The sequence below is a fragment of the Elgaria multicarinata genome, chromosome 5 (assembly GCF_023053635.1).
Source record: "Elgaria multicarinata webbii isolate HBS135686 ecotype San Diego chromosome 5, rElgMul1.1.pri, whole genome shotgun sequence".
Lineage (NCBI taxonomy): Eukaryota > Metazoa > Chordata > Lepidosauria > Squamata > Anguidae > Elgaria > Elgaria multicarinata.
The window spans coordinates 42,187,460-42,210,234 of record NC_086175.1 but is presented as its reverse complement, the minus strand read 5'-3'; the positions used below and the strand labels follow the sequence as shown (position 1 = coordinate 42,210,234).

The window sequence follows — 22,775 nt, the reverse complement described above, 5'->3', positions numbered from 1 at the left end:
TCAAAAGTTGGGGGTCGTCTTATACGCCCAGTATAAGATGACTTTTTAACCCAGGAAGATCTTCTCAAAAGTTGGGGGTCATCTTATACGCCCAGTATAAGATGACTTTTTAACCCAGGAAGATCTTCTCAAAAGTTGGGGGTCGTCTTATACGCCCAGTATAAGATGACTTTTTAACCCAGGAAGATCTTCTCAAAAGTTGGGGGTCGTCTTATACGCCCAGTATAAGATGACTTTTTAACCCAGGAAGATCTTCTCAAAAGTTGGGGGTCGTCTTATACACCCAGTATAAGATGACTTTTTAACCCAGGAAGATCTTCTCAAAAGTTGGGGGTCGTCTTATACGCCCAGTATAAGATGACTTTTTAACCCAGGAAGATCTTCTCAAAAGTTGGGGGTCGTCTTATACGCCCAGTATAAGATGACTTTTTTTCCCTGCCACTATTGTGTCCAGCGGAGCTGTTTTGGGTGGTCAGTGGGCTTTTACACACTGGCCCCTAAGAAGAGAATTCAGACTTTTTAACAGCCCGCCATAATCAATTTCCCCAGTACTTTGCAGACAAAATTGCTCGGATCCGCTCTGACTTGGATGCTATAGTTGATACAGACCCAGTGGATGTAACTTTGGCACCTGTTTGTCCAGTATTATTGGATGCCTTTCAATTTGCACAGTCCAATGATGTGGACAGGATCCTTGTAGAGGTGAGAGACACCATGTGTGTACTAGATCTTGGCCCTTCCTGGCTTATAAAAGCAGCCTGAGTGGGACTGGCTGAGTTGGTAAGCAGAATGATCAATGCCTCCCTTTGCCAAGGTAGAGTGCCAGCCTGCTTGAAGGAGGCAGTGGTAAGACCCACATTGAAAAAGCCCTCCTTGAACCCCACTATATTGGATAATTACCATCCAGTCTCCAATATTCCATTTTTAGGCAAAGTATTGGAGCATGTGGTGGCCTCCCAACTCCAGGGATTCCTGGATAAGATGGATTATCTAGATCCATTTCAATCTGGCTTCATGCCTCGTTATGGGACAGAAACAGCTTTGGTTGCCTTGGTGGATGACCTACGCCGGGAACTGGACAGGGGGAGTGTGTCCCTGTTGTTTCTTTTGGACCTCTCAGCGGTGTCCGATACCATCAACCATGGTATCCTTCTGGGCCGCCTTGCTGGGATGGGACTTGGAGGCACTGTTTTACAGCGGCTCCATTCCCTCCTGGAGGGGCGGACCCAGAAGGTGGTGCTGGGGGACTCCTGTTTGAGTCCTTGGCCGTTGGCCTGTGGAGTCCTTCAGGGTTGTTTTGTCCCCCATGCTATTTAACATATACATGAAACCATTGGGAGATGTTCTCACCCACAAAGTGCTCCATCAGGATCATGTACTGAAGTTGCTGGGACTGGGCCAAGCACTTGCCCCCCTTCATCAAGCTTGTTTCTGGGCATGTGCAGAGTGCTTCCCTTTCCTCTCTCCCTCATAAGGGTTAAGGTTGTGTGTGTACTTCCCTCAGTTTCTGAGAAAACAGTGATATCAGGACAGGGTGTCTTTCAGCATGTCTAGAGAGTTCGGCCTCTCAAAGACACGCTGTTGTATCGAGTTATGATTTTAAAACCACACATGGCAGGTGGGAGGAGGCACCACAAATGGATGCAGCCCATTTATGTGGGTTGTTTCCTTTTATGTGGAATTGGGTTGACTGACTTTAGGAATCACAATGGCCACTAAAGGCCAGTAAATCTGTCCTCCCACCCAATGCATGCTGGGAGTTGTAGGCGTAAACCTAAGTTTTTATTAAATCCTTTAAAAATACTTAAACCCCCAAAATTCATGTTTTTAGTTTTTTTCTGATCCATGTACATGAAGACCTGTCTGGGTGAACAGCATTAAGGCGGTATCATATGTTGAAGTGGGTAAACATTTTGGGACATACGTGACATGCACATACATAGAGATAGATGTAAAAAAGAAAAGAAATGTTCAATATTACCTCATGTTCAGTACGTTTCCCCATACAGCTGTGGGAAAGAAGAAGAATGAATTAGCATTGCTTGAAAATAACTTGAGTCAATTTAGAAAACGTTTAGTAACGCCAGCTTCAGCTGGGGAAAAGCAAAAGAAGTCACACAGTATATATCAAAGTAAGAATGGACAGATGGATCTAAATCCAGTTTGCGCCACTCTTACATGTATTCATAACAAGGTTCAGTTTATCATGCTTCTCCAGTAAATGTGCAGATTTCTATTATCCACACAACATTATTGTAAAAGTAGAGGTAGACTGAGAGCTGCCTTTAATGAATTTTATCCTTTTTCTTTTTACAGGTAATAAAACTCTGAGCAGCTAGAAAACCCGGCTACTGCCCCACACATTGGAAATGGGGCCACAAATGCTACTGGGGGCAACCATCTTTTTTCTCAGACAATGTCATAGGAACATCTGAAGCTGCCTTATACTGAGCCTGTTTGCATGTCATGACAGCCCACTGTGGCTTAATTTACCCACGGGGGCTGTTGTGTTGTGTGCCAGACACTTGCCAGCACTCGGCTTGTCCTGTCAGCTCATTATTGTTGAGACTGCCTGGTAGCAGCTCTCCAGGGTTTCAGCTCTTCAGGTTTTTCAGGCCCCACGTGGAGATGGCGGGAATTGAGCCTGAGACTTTCTGCATGCAAAGCTACAGCCCTGGGAGGGACAGGACACCACTATGTCCCATCACTCTCAGGGACACTGGTAGCCCTGTTTTCAACATGCATGGCAACAGACTGTCCAGAAGGCGTGGATCAGATGAGTTCATTTCAGAATCCAGACCGATTACATTCCTCAAGCATCCATAAATCAAATTATTAGAAAAAAACTATTGGGATGTTGAAATGAAATAATTAGATCTCCAGCAGAGTTAAAAATAAATTATGTCAATTAATCAGAAAAATATTCAACACTTTAAAGAGCAGAAAGCCTCAGACTGACAGAATCGGGATGCACTTAGCCAACCAGCTACCTGTGGGAAGCCCCAAGCAGGATATGAGTGCAACAGCACCTTCCTGCTCACGTTCCCCAGCAACTGGCATACAGAGGCATACTACCTCTGATGCTACAGGTAACACGTAGCCATCATAATTAGCCACCATTGCTAATCTTATTGATTTGTTTAATCCCCTTTTAAAGCAATTGGTGGCCCTCACTACATCTTGGGGTAGTGAATTCCATAGTTTAACTATGTGTATGAAGAAGTATTTCCTTCTATCTGTCCTGGACCTCCCACGACTCAGATTTATAGGATGTACCCAGCTTCTAGCATTATGAGAGAGGGAAAAAAGTCTCCCTATCCACTTTCTCCACACCATATACGAGCCCTTTCAAATCCTGTACTATTGGGACTGACTGATTTAAAGAATGGAAGAAATACAAGCAGCTTCTGGATCATTTCCTAGTTATGAACTACTGAATACAACTAACGAAGAACAAAATGTTAGTGCTCTCTTATACCAAATATACTACAAATATATTACATTACATCTAATATACTATAATTAGTGTTTTGACATGAAAAGTAAATTGTTGCCTTAAGGTAATGAAGGGATGACAGTAAGAGCACCCAGATACTCATTTTTATTCGATCACTTTAAACTATTTTAAGAAAATATAGGAGAAAGCTGATAGAAATGAACAACTATGGGAGGACTATATTAGTTTGATAACAGTATAGCTACAAAATGCTTATGTAAGTTTAACAAGTCACTATAATGAGCAAAACCAACCAATAACGCCAACCGCTTCTTTAATATACCCTGAAACTAAGGCACAGCAAACACTCAATCCTTTAGTTCTTGAGTAAGCTTGTTTGAACAAGACTGTCGTATGTACATGGCACAAAGCATTTATGCAATGACCTTAATTTGCCCATAAGCTGCTTTAGGGCATGTCCACACATAATGCAGCTCCACTTCCTAGGTCGGGGAAGAGCTTTAGGGGAAGGAGCTTCATAGGCCCATTTACCATACATGCTAAACTTACACAAGACACATTTAATAGACTGGTTGCTGGTTGGACCAGGATGTTAAGTACAATGCTGCACCTAAACAAAGCTGCCCCAGATTTTAAGCATGACTTCATAGAGTGTTTATCTTGTATAGAATACCAGCACTCAGTATTGAATGTGGTATGTTTTTAATGCCACTAACAAGGAAGCAATATTCCAAAGGCTACCATTTTGAGTACATCAAGGCTACAAAAATGCCCCGGAGCGCCTAAAATACCCAATCACCCCTGGCATTACTGGGCAAGTTCACACATCACACTAAGCCATCCAGTTAAGAAGCTACGGTGGGTGGGTGACTTGTCCCTTACTCTGACAAGATGATTGCTGGCTTGACAGTTCTCTGTGGCTTGTTTCTCTCTCAATTCCTCTCAGTCCTCCAAATCGCCACCGGCACATAACCCAGGGGCCTTTACGGGCAGAAATCCTTGCTCTCTCATTCCCTACATCAGCACCCTAACCCTAGCAGCGGACATTTGCTTCTGCGCACTTGCGCAGGACCAGGGGGAAAACCCTTTGCAAACACATTTGGGACACTTTCTGATGTACTTTCTTTAATATTCCTAGAAGAAAACATTAAAATCTAGTCTGAGGCTGAAAAGGGATGTGGGAGAATAGTGGGGGATGCTAGCAAGATTGCCAGGAGCAGTGGGGGTTTCGCCACCCTTGCAGTTGGCTTGCTAGCCATTCCCAACAAGCAACAGAAAAATCTCCCTGCCGGGTTCAGACATCACACTAGACATCCTAAGAACATTCCAATCTAAACAACCCTACTACAAGCCATAGATTCTCAGGGTGGCTTGTTTGCACAAAACTATGCACAACGGAAAAACTGCTTTGGATTCAAATGTCATGCTAAGCCACTCTGTGGTCACCCACGATAACAACCCACATAGCTTAACATGATGAATGAACCCAGTCTCTGTATCAAGTATGTGGGAGGGGTGTGTGCTTTACTTTCCAAATTGTAGTGTGTGTATTTTACTTTTTGAATCGCCTTGTTCTAGTTCCAGCATCTAAATTCTGGCAAAACGAATATGCATTGTTTGACTGGACACAAAAGCTCAAATGCATGCTGTGGCAGTATTACTCTGATCAAGCTGATATTTAGTCACCAGACCCTGCCAAGTTCCAAAAACAAAAGGCAATTCTTTATTAACATCAAGGAACTTCAAAGTCACCCATCCAACTTTAACAGGACATCTAAAAGGCTGCTTGTGAATCTATTAGCTGCATTTTACCATTAACTACAATGGACAATAAGCCAATTGTTCCTGTCTCAGTTTAGTTACAAAATCCTGAAGTTAATTACACATCTAACTATTTTAAGCATTTTACCATGCTGGACTAAGTCACGGTGCACCTATCTTTAGGAGGGAGCAGCTGTCACAAAAATGATATACCTGCTGTGAATGCCAAGATCAAGTTTGGATTTTTGCTCCATTTCTTCCAAGATACAACAAAGCAATCATTAGCTTTAAAACCAATTGCAATATCTTGTATTTCATAGGCATTTTACTGCAAGGACTTCGTTTTGGTGGTTCTCGTGAATTGCTTTTGCCAAGAGCATGTGGCCCTGTTGATACTCATGGACCTCTCAGCAATATACCATGGAGACCATGGTCTCATTACCTTGAGGCAGTGGGGGTGAGGATCACTCCAGAATCCAATATAAACTTCTCCTGCTGACCTTCAAAGCTCTTCACGGTCTAGCTCCTGCCTATCTCTCCTCTCTCATCTCACACTATCGCCCCGCTCGGGCTCTCCGCTCCTCTGATGCCATGCTTCTCGCCTGCCCAAGGACCTCCACTTCCCTTACTCGGCTTCGTCCTTTTTCTTCTGCTGCCCCTTACGCCTGGAACGCTCTTCCAGAACACTTGAGAACTACAAACTCAATCACTGCTTTTAAAACTCAGCTAAAAACTTTTCTTTTCCCTATAGCCTTCAAATATTGAGTTTGTTCTGACTCTATACTGTTAGCTTCACCCTACCCGGTGCCTGTTTACACTTCCCTGTGCCTGTTTGCATTCTCCTTCCCTCTTTATTGTTTACTACAACTTATTAGATTGTAAGCCTATGCGGCAGGGTCTTGCTATTTACTGTGTTATCTGTACAGCACCATGTACATTGATGGTGCTATATAAATAAATAAATAATAATAATAATAATAATAATAATAATAATAATAATAATAATGAGAAAGGCTTGATGGCCACAATGCCATGAAGCTGGCAGGTTTCAGAAAACAGTATGGGATGAGTTCTAACCTACTCAAGGCATTTGAGCGACGGAGTGCCATCAGGTTCCATTCTCTCCAGCATATTGTTTTACATCTACATGAAACCACTGGGAGACATCATCCACAGGTTTGGAATGTGGTTTCATCAGCAAACTAGCTATCAGTAGCTTTAACAATTATTCCACTAGGTTGCATTTTATGGCTGCCTGCCATTGTTACAAGAAGATGTTCTAATATAAGGAGAAGTAGACTGGAAATACTCTACAAAATTCAACAAATTGGGAACGGGAGGCTGTACACCTCAAAGGCATTTTGTAACTGTCATTGCAAAGAGTTGGTTTTGCCTCCTCTTAACTATGCCCCAGATCGGGGCCCATTTCAACTTGGCTTCTAACCTGCCTAGCTCTGGTACAGAAATTGCCTTGGAATTATAAATCACCAGTAAAAGGTGATTTATATCACTACTCTTCTCCCCAAGCCCTCTAACATACACATCATAGGAAGTTCTCACAATCAAATTGGAAAACTTCTTAAGGAAAAGAAATTGCACCACCTGTTTAAGCAGTCTCATCTTCTGAAACAGCTGCATGACAAACTGATCAAGATCTAACAACCCCAGATACTAGTTACACACCTTGCCAGAAATCAGAGAGAGGAATCAGTAGCTTCAAGAAAATTGAGAGCTGTGCACAATGGCTTCCAGAGACCATTAGCATCCTCTTCCAGACAATACAGGCTGGACAATAAAGACCCTCTAAAATAGCAACGAATTGTATAACAACATACACGCACATGATAACAGTCAATTCTTGATTTTGCAGCCTTCCACAACTTGATGTGCTCCAGGTGCTTTAGACTACATCACCCCTGAACATTGGCCATGCTGGCTGGGAGTGGAGAAGGCTTCTATTAGGACACAAAGAAGCAGAACGTAGGAATAAGAGAAGAAGGTAGGAAAACGGTCAATTTTCAGTGGATTTTATTAAGTGTTATGGAATAAAGTAAATGGGCTGCAAAACCTCTTCAAATGCTGACATCACCAGAAGGGCAGGTTCAGTCATGCCCAGGTGGTGTGTCCAAATGCTCCCTTGCATCCTTGGAAGGTTTAACAACAGCCCCCCACCAGGCATCCACCAATCCAGAAATGGAGCCAAAGGGACTATGTATGTCTATACAAACAAGAGGCAGAATAGTTGACCAGTCAAGTACTGGATCCTGAACAAAATATGTGAAGTCTTCATCCAGCAGCTGCACACCAATGACAAGGTCTGGTAGGGGATCTTATACTTATTTCCCAGACTCTGTGTCCAGATTAATTTCCCCACCTGCCCTTTCCAATCTTTGATGCAGGAACTAATTTATCCAGTCCCATGCAAGGCTCATCTTCGGCCCCTGGCCAAATTCCAGTTAGAACTGTTGTTTCAAAGAGTACACTAGGTGTTCATCATCCATTTAACTGCCCAGATAGCTTCAGTTCTGGGGTGGTATCGAAATGTAGTGAATAAATAAATGATGAACAAAATGGCCTACAATATTTCTTTTTATAAAGAAAGTTCACTTTATCCAAAACTAATCACTCTGCTTGCAGATTATTTCTTCTTCTTTTTTTATCCTGGTTAATGAAGGTAGATTAAGTTATTCTCACTGTTGATTAGAGCCAATTACAAAATCTCCGTACCTACAAGTCTGTATTTCCAACAATCAGTGGTTGAAAAATAGCTCGCTACTCACCAGACATATTCCCCCCTCCACACAGAAAAAGTCAGCATGGGATTTGGGGCTATGCATCAAAGAATTTAGCAGAAGCTTTAGCCAAAGCTGCTGCTATCCCAGTCACACATCACTGTGATTCAAATGATTAATGTAGTTTCAAATGATTCATGGCTTTACAACTGAAATAGACAAGGCAATATCTCAAGGTTTAGCCCTACCTCACTTTAGGAGAGAATACAGATTTTTTTTAAAAAAAATGATGTAGCTGCTGTGAATTACAAGATCAAGCCTGCCTCTTTTCGACTATATACAACTGGGTAGAAATAACTTTGGAGCTCAGTTATCAACAAATTATGCAAGTATGAGTTTCTTGAATTCAAATGTCCTTGCTTACTAAAAACGGTATCTAGACTATTTGTCCATTATGTCAGTGTTTATCTTCTATCATACACCAAATATGAAACATTAAAACTCCTCTATTAATGGCAATGCTTGAAGGAAAGGGAGGTGGGGAAATACAGAGAAGCCACGGCCACTAATACACTTAGGCTGTGTTTGGTCAACAAATAGTCAATGGTGGGTTAACAATCAACTCTACGGTTGATTTTATACACATATTATAATCAACTGTGGTGTGGATTAAGTTGACTATTGATCAATGGTGTAATTGATTGATACATCCCCTCTCTCCCCCCTCAGTCCTCCTGCTGATATCCCATCAGCCATTGCGAGTTTTGCCAGCTGGACTAGAGCAGCCACCACCACTTTGGTTGCTCTTGCCAGAGGACTCTGTAGTCACAAAAAATAACCAACTGTGTGTGATGAAATAGTCAACAGTAACCAACACATGACACAATTGTTCAAATAATCAACTCTGTACAGCGTTGGTTATTTGCTTTGGTTATTTCAGCCAAATAACCAACCGTGCTGTGAAAAAGTCCCCACATGCGACAGAATAACCCAACGTTGACTATTTAACCCACTGTTGGTTAGGGGTTAATCAACAGTTTTAGAGTGCAATCCTATGCATGTTTGAGCCCAGTTTTAGAGTGCAATCCTATGCATGTTTGGATACAAATATGTCCTAAAACTCCCAGCAACCCCCAGCCTGCTGGGGAATGCTGGGAATTGTAGGACTTCTTTCTGCTTAAATATGCATAGGATTGCAAAGATAATCATTTTGCAAGGGAGCATTAGGCAGATATTGCCAGCACATCTACCTACAGAAGTGTATTGATCTGCTCAGCTCTTAAAAGTGATTGCACTTTGGCATTATCTAGCTGCTGCTGCAGTGCATTATGGCAAATCAGTAACAACCAAACATATCATCTTTCAGAAGTGAAGGATATTACAGATTACCTTCTTTCTATAGAAAGAACATTAAGAAAAATCCAATCCCATTGTCTCAAGAATCGACCATTCATTGAAACCTGGATCCATTCCATAGTCACCGATATGGCTGACCCATAACTAATTTGACTACTGCAAACCATAATAATAAAAAGTAATGTAAAATAATTAAAGAGATGCAAAACCCTAAACTTACAAAATAAATTGGATTGGGCAACTACCTAGGAAATCACACAATGACCTTGTTCACGTGATACGACAACCCATTGTGGTTTAATTTACCCACAGGGGCTTTTCCATCATGCTGGGCACCATTATTTGCATTGCACCCATGGGCATCCAACTTATCGTGGGTTGTCATGTCATGCAAACCCAGGCAGCAGGGTTTGTTTGAGGATTAGACAACCCTAAAATAACCCTTGGCTTGTTTTAGGGCTATCTGAGGGTTATCTAACCTTCGAACAACCCCTGCCACCTGGGTTCGCAAGACATGACAAGCCACAACGAGTCGGGCACCCATGGACACCATACAAAAATGGCACCTGCGGGTGCCTAGCATAACACAATAGCCCTGTGAGTAAATTAGCTACAGTGGGCTGCTGGGCGAACCATCTCATGCATAGAGGGATGGAATCTAAATCATGCATGCAGTTGACCCTGTCCTGTCATAGAAAGAAAGAACAGAGAGCTGTGTTCAATGCAGGGCAGCACTGAGCAGTTACACAAAGCTTGGCTCTTCCTATCCCCTATGGCCCCTATCCTTAGATTTTCCTCTAGGATGTACACATAGACCCAATGGTACTATCCCTTTCCTTGTATCCATGAGCCCCTAATACCAAACACAAGCAGCAGTAGGAAACCATTCATCGACTCTTCTTCCAAATACTACCTGGGTTCAATGCTTTAAGGCTTAAGAGTAATCCAAGGGTAGGCAGAAATTAGACCTCCAGATGGTTTGGACTTCAACTCGCAGCACTACTGACCATTGGTCATGTTGGCAGGGGCTTCTGAGAGTTGCAGACCAAACCATCTGGAGATCTACCTCCTGCCCACCCCTGGCTTATGTCATGCAACCTTAAAGGATTTTGATTTGTGGTAGCACCTGAATACCACCTGGCCATGAGTTTGATGCAGGAGGAATGTGGCACAAGCACACATTTTTAGGGGACAGAGAAGCTAGACATGATACTACATTCTGAAGCAAGGAATGTGTGTACATTTCCTTATTTGCTGAGTACTGCAAATGTATGCTGATGACACCCAAATATATTTCTCTATGCCCTAGACAACAGCGTCAGCTAAGGATAGTGTGTTTCCTCTGAATGAATGCTTAGAGGCGGTAATGGGCTGGATGAGGAAAAACAAACTGAAGCTGAATCCAGACAAGACAGAGGTGCTTGCTGTCAAAGGCCATAACCTGGGTTTGGAGGTGTGTCAACCAGTTCTGGATGGGGTTACACTCCCCCTGAAAGACTGTGTTTGCAGCTTGGGGGTGCTTCTGGATCCATCGCTCCAAATGACAGCCCAGATAGATGCGACAGCCAGGAGTGCCTACTATCAGCTTCGGCTGATACGCCAGCTGTGCCCCTTCCTAGAGTCGGAAGACCTAAAGACGGTAGTGCACGTGCTGATAACTTTGAGGCTTGACTTCTGCAATGCGCTCTACTTATTATTATTATTATTATTATTATTATTTATTTATTTATTTATATAGCACCATCAATGTACATGGTGCTGTACAGAGTAAAACAGTAAATAGTGAGACCCTGCCGCATAGGCTTACATTCTAATAAAACCAAAATAAAACAATAAGGAGGGGAAGAGAAAGGGCTACCTTTGTGCCTAGTCCGGAAACTTCAACTAGTTCAAAATAAGGCAGCCAGGCTGGTTACCGGTGCACCTAGGGGTGACCACATTACACCAGTTTTAAAATCTCTTCACTGGCTGCCAAGTAGTTTCAGGGCAAAGTGTAAAGTGTTGGTTATCACCTTTAAAGCCCGTTTGGGTCCAGGCTATCTGCAGGACCTCCTTCTCCCATACAATCTGCCACACACATTCAGGTCCTATGAGAAGAATTTACTCCAGCCAACAAAAACAAGGCTGACAACTATTACCCAGAGGACCTTTTCTTCTGCCGCTCCCGGTTTGTGGAATGGCTTGCCGGGAGAGATTCGTCAACTTAACTGTCTTCCAGAATTTAAGAAAGCCATAAAGACTGATCTCTTCCGGCAGGCCTACCCAGCTGAATTTTAAGATGCCTTTTTAATAATGTGCTCCTCTTAATAATGTATTAGTTTTAAATGTTTTAATTAGTTATATGTATTTCATGGTTTTTGCATTTGTGTTGTACCCTGCCTCAATCCAGAAGGAGAGGCGGGTAACAAATAAATTATTATTATTATTATTTTGAGCAAACTGTCCTCTAAGCACAGCACGCACAGGGACCCAACACTGCCACCTATACTTTGATTGTTTTAGGCAGGTGCTGGATGAACATGGAGAGTGAAGAGGAGACAACCACACGATCCACCCTTATTTACAAGGTTGAAATAAATAAATGACTATATTTACTCAATTCTACTCTTCAGCTTTAGTCACACAGAATTACCACCAAGGCAGACATCATTCTGGAGAAAGTTGAACACTGACCTCAACGGCCTTGCCATGCAATCTGGGTTTTGTGATATAAATGGAAATGTGCTGCATTATTTCTGTTAAAGTAATACTTTTGTTGTGGATTAGCACTGTTTTCTGAGCAGGCAAAAGTGAAATAGTTTGTACCGTAGTAATACTTTGCCTGGACAGCATGCTAATTGTTATTGTGAGTGCTGCAGGGCAGGCGTGGGGAAGATATGGCTCTCCAGATGTTGGACTCAAACTCCCCTCAGCCACAGCTAGCATGGCCAATAGTCAGGGTTGATGGGTATTGTAGTCCAACATCTGGAGAGCCACAGGTTCCGCACAAACCAAGTCAAATGCTTCTCAAACTGGTACATATAAACATGTATTTCAGGGGTCCCCAGCACAGCACCTGCTGGGAACTCCAATGGTGCCCACAAACTCTCCACCCTATCTCTGTCAAGAAAAAAGAATTTAAATCAAAAACCTTGGGAAATATTAGGGAAGTCTTTTCTCTCCCTTTCTAGCCTTGATATTTCTCTCCTTCCTACCCCTCTGCCATGCTGTTTCCCCCTCCCTCCCAGCCTCTAGCTTCACTATTTCTCCTCTCATATCTTTACCCTGCTTTTCCCGCCTTCTACTCCTTTGCCTTGCTATTTCCGTATTTCCCAGCCGCAGCGTTTCTCTCCCCTCAACCTCTTTAGCTCACTTGACTAGCAATGGCAACCATTATGTGACTAGCCACATCCCTCGTGGCCACCATGTGGTGGTGGTGGCCACAGCAACTGCACAAATTCCCAAATGTGCCCACGGGTCCAAAAAGGTTGGGGACCACTGTTGTATTGCATGTCAACAGTTGAGTCACAAACAATCCATCAGGTGCCTGAAATGCTCATGCTACTGTATTCCCTACAACAGCGGTGGGCAGAAAGCAGATCTCCAGATGTTTTGGACCTCAACTCCCTGAAGCCCCTGTGAGCAGGTCCAAAACAACTGGAGAATTGCTTGCTGCCCACCACCCCGCTGTAGGGAATACAGTAGCATGAATGTCTCAGGCACCTTCTGGATATTTTTTGTGGGACAGTAAGTGACATGCAGTACATGTTTATATGTACCAGCTGGAGAAGAATTTGAACTGGTTTGTTTTTTAAATTATTCTTTGGAGGTTGTGTAGTTTCCCAAAATATTCCAACTGTAACACAGGACATATCTAGTTGGATTTTAAGATAGCATGGCTATCTCCTAATAGTATGGAGACTATCATACCATCAGTTAGAAAGCTGAAACATTTTCAGTCATCACACACAAGTGCCCTCTTTCGTTGTCTAGCACTCTATGGAAAGTAGAGTGAGAGTGAGTTACCTCTGGGATTTCTTTCCCTCCAAGGTTTCAACATTTCCCAGATGCAGAACTATTTGACTGCTGAGAGCTCTACAGAGTATGTCAGAACACAAGCATACTTCGCTGGTTAAGACAATAAATCCATGCCTTGGGGACTATCCTCACATTTCTTCCTCACATGACTACAACAGCCCTAATAAGGAAACCCGAAGATATTGCACTGTGCAAGGAAGAGCGTGCCCTTAATTACCCAATGATCTATCTTGATGGTAGCTCCTCCTTATCCGTGTTCAAGCTAATACATGTAAGGAGAGTGGAAAATTACTGTAAGCCACTGAGTAACCTCTGTGGCAATTCTCAGCTCATTCTTTATCAATACAACAAAGCACAGAGAGCGGCTGGCTGAAAGACAAAAATGCTGCAGAAATGGGAAAAGTTTGATATAGTCAAGGATACCAAGAACATAGATATCCTGGTCTCTACAGTGGCATTTTGCAAAAGATGGTGCGAAGTCCCACTAGTTTTGTTAAATAGGCAAAAGACATCATCTGTACCCACTGAATTGCTTCCCCAAAGCTATTAAAGGTGCAATCGTAGGCATGCCTACTCAGAAGTAAGCCCCACTGAGTTCAATGGGGATTACTTCCAGATAAGTATGTACAGGATTGCAGCCTAAGTATGCAAAGTTAGCTGAAAGACCAGAAATGTTGACAATGTTGGAAGAATTACTAATTGTCAGAATAGCTACATAATATGAACTATAGGAAGTACAAAGCACTGTGCATTAGGATACAATAAATAGTTTTGCACGCAGATCTCCCAAACTCATCTACCACAATCCTGAGGCATATTGAGCCTTATTCTACAATACCCCAACACTGGTAAAACATTGTCAAGCAAGGTACATGCACTAAACTACTTTGCAGTTGTCTAGATTACAGGGGTGGGCAGAAGGTAGCTTCCCAGATATTTAAGATTTCAACTTCCAGAAGCCCCTGCCAGCATTGCTGGGAGCTGAAGTAAAAAGCATCTGGAGATCTACTTTCTACCCACTCCTGGTCTAGAATGTTTCACCAATATAACACACAGATTTTAAACAAGTGCCCTCCACAAATACAAACCCTTCAGACTTAAGTTCTATATTCGGAATCATGCATATAACAAGATCCTCAAGGCAAAAAACAAACCCAGCATTCAAGATGTTGCTAAGTTGGTTGAACTAGCAATGCCCTCTCTTGCACTCAAGGTATCATACAGATCGTAAACAGCGTATCTGATTAGTGACACCGATAATTAACACAAGGAATGGGGCCCACTGTCTGTACTGCACTGATGTGGTGACACACTGCTCCCTGCCCCAAACAAGATACTCTTCAGTAGGTTTAAGGCCAGGGTGAGCAACCTGTGGCCCCCTAGATCCTTTGGCCCACAGCATAGCCAATGGTTATGATCTATAGCAGGATCTATTCTCACGACATGTGTGTGTATATATGTTAGTCGTGGAGAAGTCCACAACGAGCCGCCTTTGCATGTGCTTCCGCTTCCAGCACATTGAAAATACCAGAAAATTGGAAGGTTCTAGCGGGCATCAAAAAACAAATCCTGCTTGTGGTGGCAAAATGCTTAGGACAGTTCAGACAAACTATTCTCTACAGTGTAATTCAGATGACAAGGAAAGAAAACAAAACCAGGCCTCAGATAGATTGGTCCAATGCATGAAACATTAGTTTAGACACTCAGCAGGATTCACAATTATACTAGATCTTTTCTTTAAAAAAAACACAACTCCGCTGTTCACATTCAGTTATAAATACTAGTTGTAAACACATGACACAGTTTTTGTTTTATTAAGGTCATGGTTACATTCTCGCAATTGCTGTCAAACACACCCAAAACAAAACCTGGACTACTGATTCAAGGCCTAACCTGGTGGCACATTTATAGCACAATCCGATGACTGTTTAGCCAGAAAAATATCCTACAACTCCCAGCATTCCCCAACCAGCTGGGAATTGTAGGGCTCCCCCCCACCTAGTCTAAACAGCCATAAGATTGCGCCCTTAGGGTCGGATATTTTTAAGCTCTTCTCAACTCTTAAGGGGAAACACGATGGGCAGAAACCACCATTAAGAGATGGTGTAGAGACAGTTCCCTCTCCGACTTTTTTGTTTTTAAGGCCTCGATTGTGATGGGAGTTTGCAAACTTCATGCGTAATCGATCAGCCCTGCCCTGCCCTCCCTCTCTCCCACGCACAACCCGCAACCCTTTTGCAAGCTCCCGGAATTGATCTTGTCACATCTTCGACCCAGCTCCACCCTTCTCTGTCCGGACGTCGCTGTGGGTCCTTCCTTCCTTTCCCGCGTTTGGTGCAACACCTCAGATGCTGCATTTGCAGAAAAAAACAAAACGTGGAGTCCAGAAAGGAAAGCATGCACCACCTACTCTTTTGGGGGTGGGGGTGGGGGGGAAGAGAAGGGGCGCTCTGCAAAGAGCATGAAGGAGGTGAATGAATGAGAATCCTCCCCCCACCCCCCACACCTCCCCTTTACACTCACAGGCAACATAGGCGACCAGGGCGAGCCCCATGAGAAGCTTCATCCTCCTCCTCCTGTTGATGGCAGACAGCACGCGCTGCAACGTCCCTTTACTCAGCATCCCCGGCGGGGGGACAGGAGAAGCAGCCCGGAGGGGAGCCCAGCGCGAGCAGCGCCTAGCATCTGCTGCAGACCCAGGATCCCAGGAGCAGCGCCGACGACCTCCTTCTCTTCCTTCTCCTCCGCCCGCCGCGCTACCAACGGCGGCGGCAGCAGCAGCAGCCGCGGCCGAGCCAGTTCCTGGCCGCGACACCGCGCAGGCGCGCACGCGACGCTTCCCGGGGTTCGGCTGGCAACGAGCTCCAGGTGGCGGCGGAAGGAGAGAAACTGACGCGGCGGTGGCGGGGTATGAGGTCACGCCGGCCCACTGCGCCTGCGCCAGGAGGGGGACGGGTTCTCTCTCCGTCTCAAGGCGCGCTGGTACGTGAAGGTGAGGAAACCGTTGCGGCGGCTAAAAGGATTGGAGTAAACAGTTGTGGCAGTCGTGCACGTTTCCTAGTACACGCAGCGCCTTTTTACGCCCTCCTCGCCGCTCCCTCAGTGGTGAGCATGACGTTACGTCACAGAGGCTCAAAGCAAAACAGCCACGTGAGGAAAGGGGAAGGCTTCAGTTTTCAAAGCAAATAACGGGATGACGTCAGCCCTGTGAACACTTTAATATCCTACTCCGTTTTACAAACGGCCTCACCCAATAGGTTGAACCTGAATGGGAACATGATCAGAACAGAAGCTGGTGGCAGAAAGTACCGACAGGGGCAATCACAGCATTGCCATGGAATTAAATGTAGAAAGTACCTACTCAGGGCTTTCTCAAATTAATTTCTTTCACTGTTTACAATTCTTCACACACCACCACCAAATGTGATGTTTATAAACCTGAAATTCCCCTTAATACTCCATGCATTTAATAAAGTGAAAACATGAATATGCCAGAATACATTTGTTAGTCTTTAAAGTGCCACAAGACTCATTGTCCTTTTTGCTGCAATAGACTAACGTGGCTACCTTCTGGAAATCTACATCCCTGCCTTGAAAAAATGGAACCACTTGTCTTAAATAACTCCCCTCCTCCCCGCTTCCTACCACAATACCTACCACTTACCATGTCGAAAGATGAGGAGGCCAACACTATCCTTCTTAACTATGAATATTCTCTTACAGAGAATTGTCTGGGGGATCCAAATAAGGCAGGAAAGGAGGAACAGATGCTCAATGCCTCCATCTAGAACATGGGTTGCCAATATGATGCCCGTGGACACCCTGGTGCCCTCCAAAGACCCCAAGTGTGCCAGTCAGCTCCTTCTGAACCCCTGTCTCTTCTTGCCACAGCAGACTTTCCTTCGCCACCAATCCACCTGCCACAATGGCCTTTCCTTCTTTTCACTGCTGCCGTAGTTCATAAAACAGACCTGAGCTTCTGAGGCAGAAGGCTTGTCTAGACATGCGCTTTTCCACGCAGTAGCTTCGGAGTGGCAGCAGGTAATCTACATGACAAGGCCCCAAAGCTCCATGGCAAGGCTCCAAAGCTCCGCTCTAAAAAAAGTTGGGCACTTACCCTGACTTTTTAAGCTTGGAGCGAGGTGACAACAACATCTGCCATCTGTCACTCTTACTACAAAGCTGTCCCCCACAAAAAAAAATTAAAGGGGGGGTTCGATATTCTGCGAGAGAGGGAGCACCCCATTCCTCCTCCCTTGTTCCTCCCCATTTAGCTGTAAATGTGACCCTTCACATTTACAGCTTTGAAAAAAAGGAAAGGGGGAAAAGAACTAAACTTAGGCCAATATATAACCTAACCTTGGAAGAGAGTACTCCTGAACTGCCATGTGGGCGGGCATGGCAGCGACGGCTCTTTCAGGAAAGCCTGCAACTGCGCTCCTTCTGCTGTAGATGGTTGGAAGGAGCGCTAATGCGGCAGCGTGGCACCTCGCACCACCCTGTGCTGCAGACACGACGGTGTCAAGACAAGGGCCAAAGGGGGGTGCTGAGCCATCACCTAGCTCCCATTAAAACTGTTACCTTAGGTTCAGGCTACAACAATGGTCAGGCAAAGAAGTGCATGCTTGATGTAGAGGGCTCCTCAAGAGTAAAAGCCTCCAACAATGTCCTGTTGACAAATATACTTCTGACAAAAAGCCACTGACATGCTGCAGCTGAGTCTTGGGTGGGGGCTTGAGAGCTGCTACTTGCTGAAACAACACCTTACCTCAGCAACTTGATGCTGCTGGTACTTGAAGTGACCTATTGTGGTGCTGACTTTTAGACTACCTTTGACCGCTCTTCTTGCTAAATCCTTGTCTATTACTACACTCTGAGAATGTGCTGGCTTTGAGCTTGGCCTGACTTGACCTTGCTCCTTGCCTGCTCCTAGATTGAACTGGCTGTTGTGGACTTTGGGAGTTCTCAGCTTTGGATCGTTATTCCCTACCACAGCCCAAGCCCCTGTAAACAAGACAGTGTCTAAATATGACAATGATGGAAACCAGATTAACAAGCCTAGGGAGAGGAATCCTTTCCAGTTGGATTGTTGCCCCTAAAAATGCCTCACCCAGTGACTTCTCTCACCTACATTCCTGAAAAGTGTGGTTGATGAATGCTTTAAATATAGAGGTACCCATTTCATTGGAATCAAGTGGACTGTAAACAGGCCCCTACTGTGAGATGGATGAGATATTCTCTTCCCCGCCCTGCCCATGTGTGCCACGTGTTTATCCCTTTTCTATCTTTGATAGATATTCATGTTTTGAACCTGTGTAATTATTTATACAATATAATTAGATGTAATTATAAGATTTGTGCTTGAGAGGTATATAAATGGGTGAACTCTCATCTGTTTTATTCATGGTGTATGCAACTGTTCTTTCCTTCAGGCTTGATGTTGATAGCTAATTGGTATGAAAGGAGAAAGGGTCTTAAAGTCAGCTGCCACTTTAGTTTAATTATCAGAGCAGAGGAAATGCAAACTGTAATTGTGTTTGTTATCAATTTCATCTGCTATGAACACAATAAAATGGCTGATGTGAAGCTATGGGATTGTATCCACTGTTAGTTGTACTTAAAGTAGAGGCAGGCAGTTGTGCAATTTGACTAAACCACTTCACTTCATTCTCTCCAGTTTTTTGTGAAAGTATCTTTAGAAATGGTTGGAAGTGATGTAGGAGCTTTTGTGTTAGTTCTAAAAGCTTCATGAGAACATGGTGGGTGGGTGCCAGAAGAAGGAATGAAGGAGAGCCTTCTATCAGTTTTTCTGGGAAAGACTACAGGTTCAAAGGCTAAGCTGACTACTCTTGCATTTTCATATGTGAATTCCATTCAAAGGAGATATCTTAGTTGTAACTGTTTGGTTTCAAATGGGTTGTTGTTGTTTTGGTCTAACTTTTCTAAATTAACATTGTAATGTTCCTGTGAGAAGAAACAATAAAAACCAGTAGAATTGTACATTAACCATGATCCTCAATTTTATGTGCATTTTAAGGTAAAAGCAATGTTTAATAGTGTATTAAATCATGACAAATTTAACAAAGCTGATTAGAATGATAGGTACGTTTCCTCAGAGAGCTGATCACAGCTTTGTGGCAAAGGTTTATTGACCATAAAAATGTTCTAATTTCAAAGTGATTTTTCAGCTTCTCAAGTTGAAAAATTCTTTTCCCACACAGCATGGCTAGATCTACACTAATGCTTTTTATTAGTATTGAAGTGCACTGCTAACTGTTGGGGCACAATCCATATACAGCTTTCGTAGTGTTATTTCCTGCTTTATTACCACCTGTCATCAAAAGCAGCTTACAACACACACACACACAATATAACAATGCAAAGTACTCATATCATTAGTACACATTGTGGGTGGGAAATGTATTTCTCCCCCCTCCAAAAAAAAGCAGGCCATGGTTTTAAAAAATGCTCCTTCTCCACATATGTTTTGAATGCAAACATATAGTGCCGGCTCCAAGGTTTTATTTATTTATTTAATTAGTTGATATACCGCCCTGTAGCCGAAGCTCTCTGGGCGGTTTACAAAAGTTTTGATGCCCCTTGGCCAGGATATCCTTAATGGGCCCTCTCCCTCAGTGAGTTTACCATCTCACCACCATTGTCACCAGCTGCTGTTGGAACTCATCCTCTCTCATATCTTTGTTACCACTTCCTTTCTAGACAGGCAGAGAGCCAATTAGCAAATCAGCAGTGGCATCCTTCTCACCACCATCCTTGTCTGGACCAAAGCGAGAGGCAGGTGAACAAGCTGCTTGCAATGGTGATGAGGAGAAGCAACTTCAGAGGGCTCTTGACAGTTGGCCCCTGCTGGGCTTGGGCCTTTGGTAGGTGGCCAACCATGCCTATCCGTGATGCTGGTTCTGCACACAGGAAGACAATCTCAGTTTGTCCTGATGACTTGGCACCATCCAATCCAATTAAAAATAATTCATTGCCTCATTAAAATTCTGGTTATCCAGATCTTTTCACCAACAACAAATATTCAGAGGATATTGCAGTGATTATCATAACAGTATAACAATATGTCCAATGCCAAGCCCAAGCATAGCATTAGTATACCCAAGTTTGCTGCTCCTATTATGTGAAGAGCAGTCATCATAGCCAGAAGTACTAGAGAAATATAAGGGGATTAAATAGGCCATCTCTCTCTCTTACACACACTCACCACATACTTGCCTGCAAGCACACCAAATATATGTGAAGCAAGCAACATTAATTTCCATCAAGGATATTTGATTAAAGTCAGGGCTTTAATCAAATCCAATATTAATGACCATTTTTATTTATGTCTTAAAGCTGCATTTCTGGCAATGATAAGTGATGTCACATTTTATTTTATTTTGCTGGACTGTGGACCAACACAATCCAATAAATGTAGTTTTAGGTTTAGACCTAAATTTGGCCGGCCACGTGTCATCAGTGTCATGGAGTACTTTTCACCAGGGCAGGATCTACACTACTGCTTTAAAATGGTTTATAACAGTAGTGAGGACTGTTGGGGGCCAGGACACACTGCATATACAGTTTTCAAACTGTAATATACTGCTTGGTGTAGATCTGGCCCAGGCTAGTGTTCCAACTGGAAGCCCTGTGACCACATTTTTCTCTATCCCTCTCTAGGCTTAACAAAGAACTGTCAGAAATGTCAATGTACAGGAGCTAGGCTGTTAATTGGCATGAGTTAAATTGGAACATATCAGGTCAGTTCTGAAATAGTTTATTGGCTTCCTGTGGTTTTCTGGATGCAGTTCAAAGTAATATATAGCAGTCCACAGAACCTCTTTGGGTTCCTCCAGGGGAGGAAGTTGTATGATGATGATGATGATGATGATGATGATGATGATGATGATGAAGAAGAAGATTTGACACAAAATATCAAATTTTGTATGGGACTGAGAGGGGCTGGAGAGCCTAGAAAACAATCCTATGGTCCAGACAGGGTCTGAAGAGCCATTGGGTGCAGCAGATCTCCTCTTTCTGTGGGGAACTCCCAACTGGAGCCCCTTCCAGCTGCCACAGAAAACTCCATGGCAGCTCCCTCACCCAATGTTGGGATTCCATTCTCGGGAAGGGAGGAAATGGGTGTGTTGGTGGCAGGTCATTTGCTGGGGATGGGCGAGGCCATGGATCCACTGGATTCAACACCTTGTCAGCCTTCAGCTGACAAGCTGAAGGCTGTTAGATTGGCTCAGAAGCCAATCTAAGTTAGATTGGCTCAGAAGCCCATCTGATGAAAAATGCTCAAATTGAGGACAGAGAGGCAAGAATAGCTTCCATTGCTCCTACCCTGTCAAGAAGAGCCCTGCAGGGTATAGGATGGGCAGAGGCTTCATCCTTTGTGGGGCTAACCCACAGGATTGCTCTCTTAAAGATAAAAATGAGAAATCTTATAAAAATGCAATGGAATAAGTCTTCGTCTTCAACAACCCTTCACCCAGACACAAGTTACTGTTTGCTCGGTCGCTTTTAAATATTTCATTGAACTATTTTCCGGTCAGATCAGTATACAGTATACAGTATACAATCAGTATACAATATACAATACAGTATACAATATTATCAGAGCAGAGGAAATGCAAACTGTAATTGTATGCAATCTGTGCATGTAACAATGAAGAACAGAGCCCAAGAAATGGAGAAGAGGATTGCCTAAAAATTAATTTTTTTCAACACTGCAATTACCACAGGGGTTTCCTGTTTCCTAATGTGCAAGTGTCCGTGGTCATTGCAACACAGGGCTGGATTTGTGTGTTGTTTGTCAAGGGAAGGGAAGTTTTACATTTCTGTAAAGCGGCTTGCTGTAAGAATTTACTGTTTTCATAGAATCGTAAAACAGTAGAGCCGGAAGGGGCCTATAAGGCCATCGAGCCCTGTGTGTAATAGAGGCACACATACCGTGTAGTGAACGGCATAGATAAAACTGTCAGCCAACATACAGTGATCAGCTAACACAGGGGTCTTGAGGGCTGAATTCCATTTTGAATAAGATCATGGGCACCACATTACAGTTGTGAATGGGGCCTAAAGCAAAAGAGGAACCTAGGATTTGTCCCCCAGAGGTCCTGCATCCCTGTCCTAATAAGATATGTGAGTGGAAGATTTTCCCTTGACTGCTCACTGCATCTTTCTTCTTCTTCCAAACAAAGAATTTAAATCTATTTGAAATATTTATGTATTTACTTATTTTTATTTATTGCATTTCTATACCATCCATTAGCCGAGGTTCTCTAGGTGGTTTACAAGATAAAGCTTAAAACCAGAAAATACAACAACATCATGAAAGATCAAATAAAACCATAAATTTAAAGCAGAATAAAACCACAGTAGTACCCAAGATGGAAAAAAAATGCCAGGAGGACCATGAAGCTCTAAAAGCACACTCACACAATTTT

At 43.4% G+C, this 22,775-nt stretch overlaps 1 protein-coding gene across 1 annotated transcript in view; it reads right to left on the bottom strand.

Annotated features, from left to right (window-relative positions):
• UXS1 (UDP-glucuronate decarboxylase 1) overlaps positions 1-16,137 on the bottom strand; it is a 46,256-nt gene extending 30,119 nt beyond the window's left edge. Inside the window, exons 1-2 of the mRNA XM_063126214.1 lie at positions 15,847-16,137; positions 1,982-2,009 (exon numbers count right to left, since the gene is read on the bottom strand). Coding sequence (XP_062982284.1) covers positions 1,982-2,009; positions 15,847-15,946 — 128 coding nt within the window. The 5' untranslated portion in view covers positions 15,947-16,137. The remainder of the gene's footprint in view (positions 1-1,981; positions 2,010-15,846) is intronic.
• Positions 16,138-22,775: the final 6,638 nt, after the last annotated feature.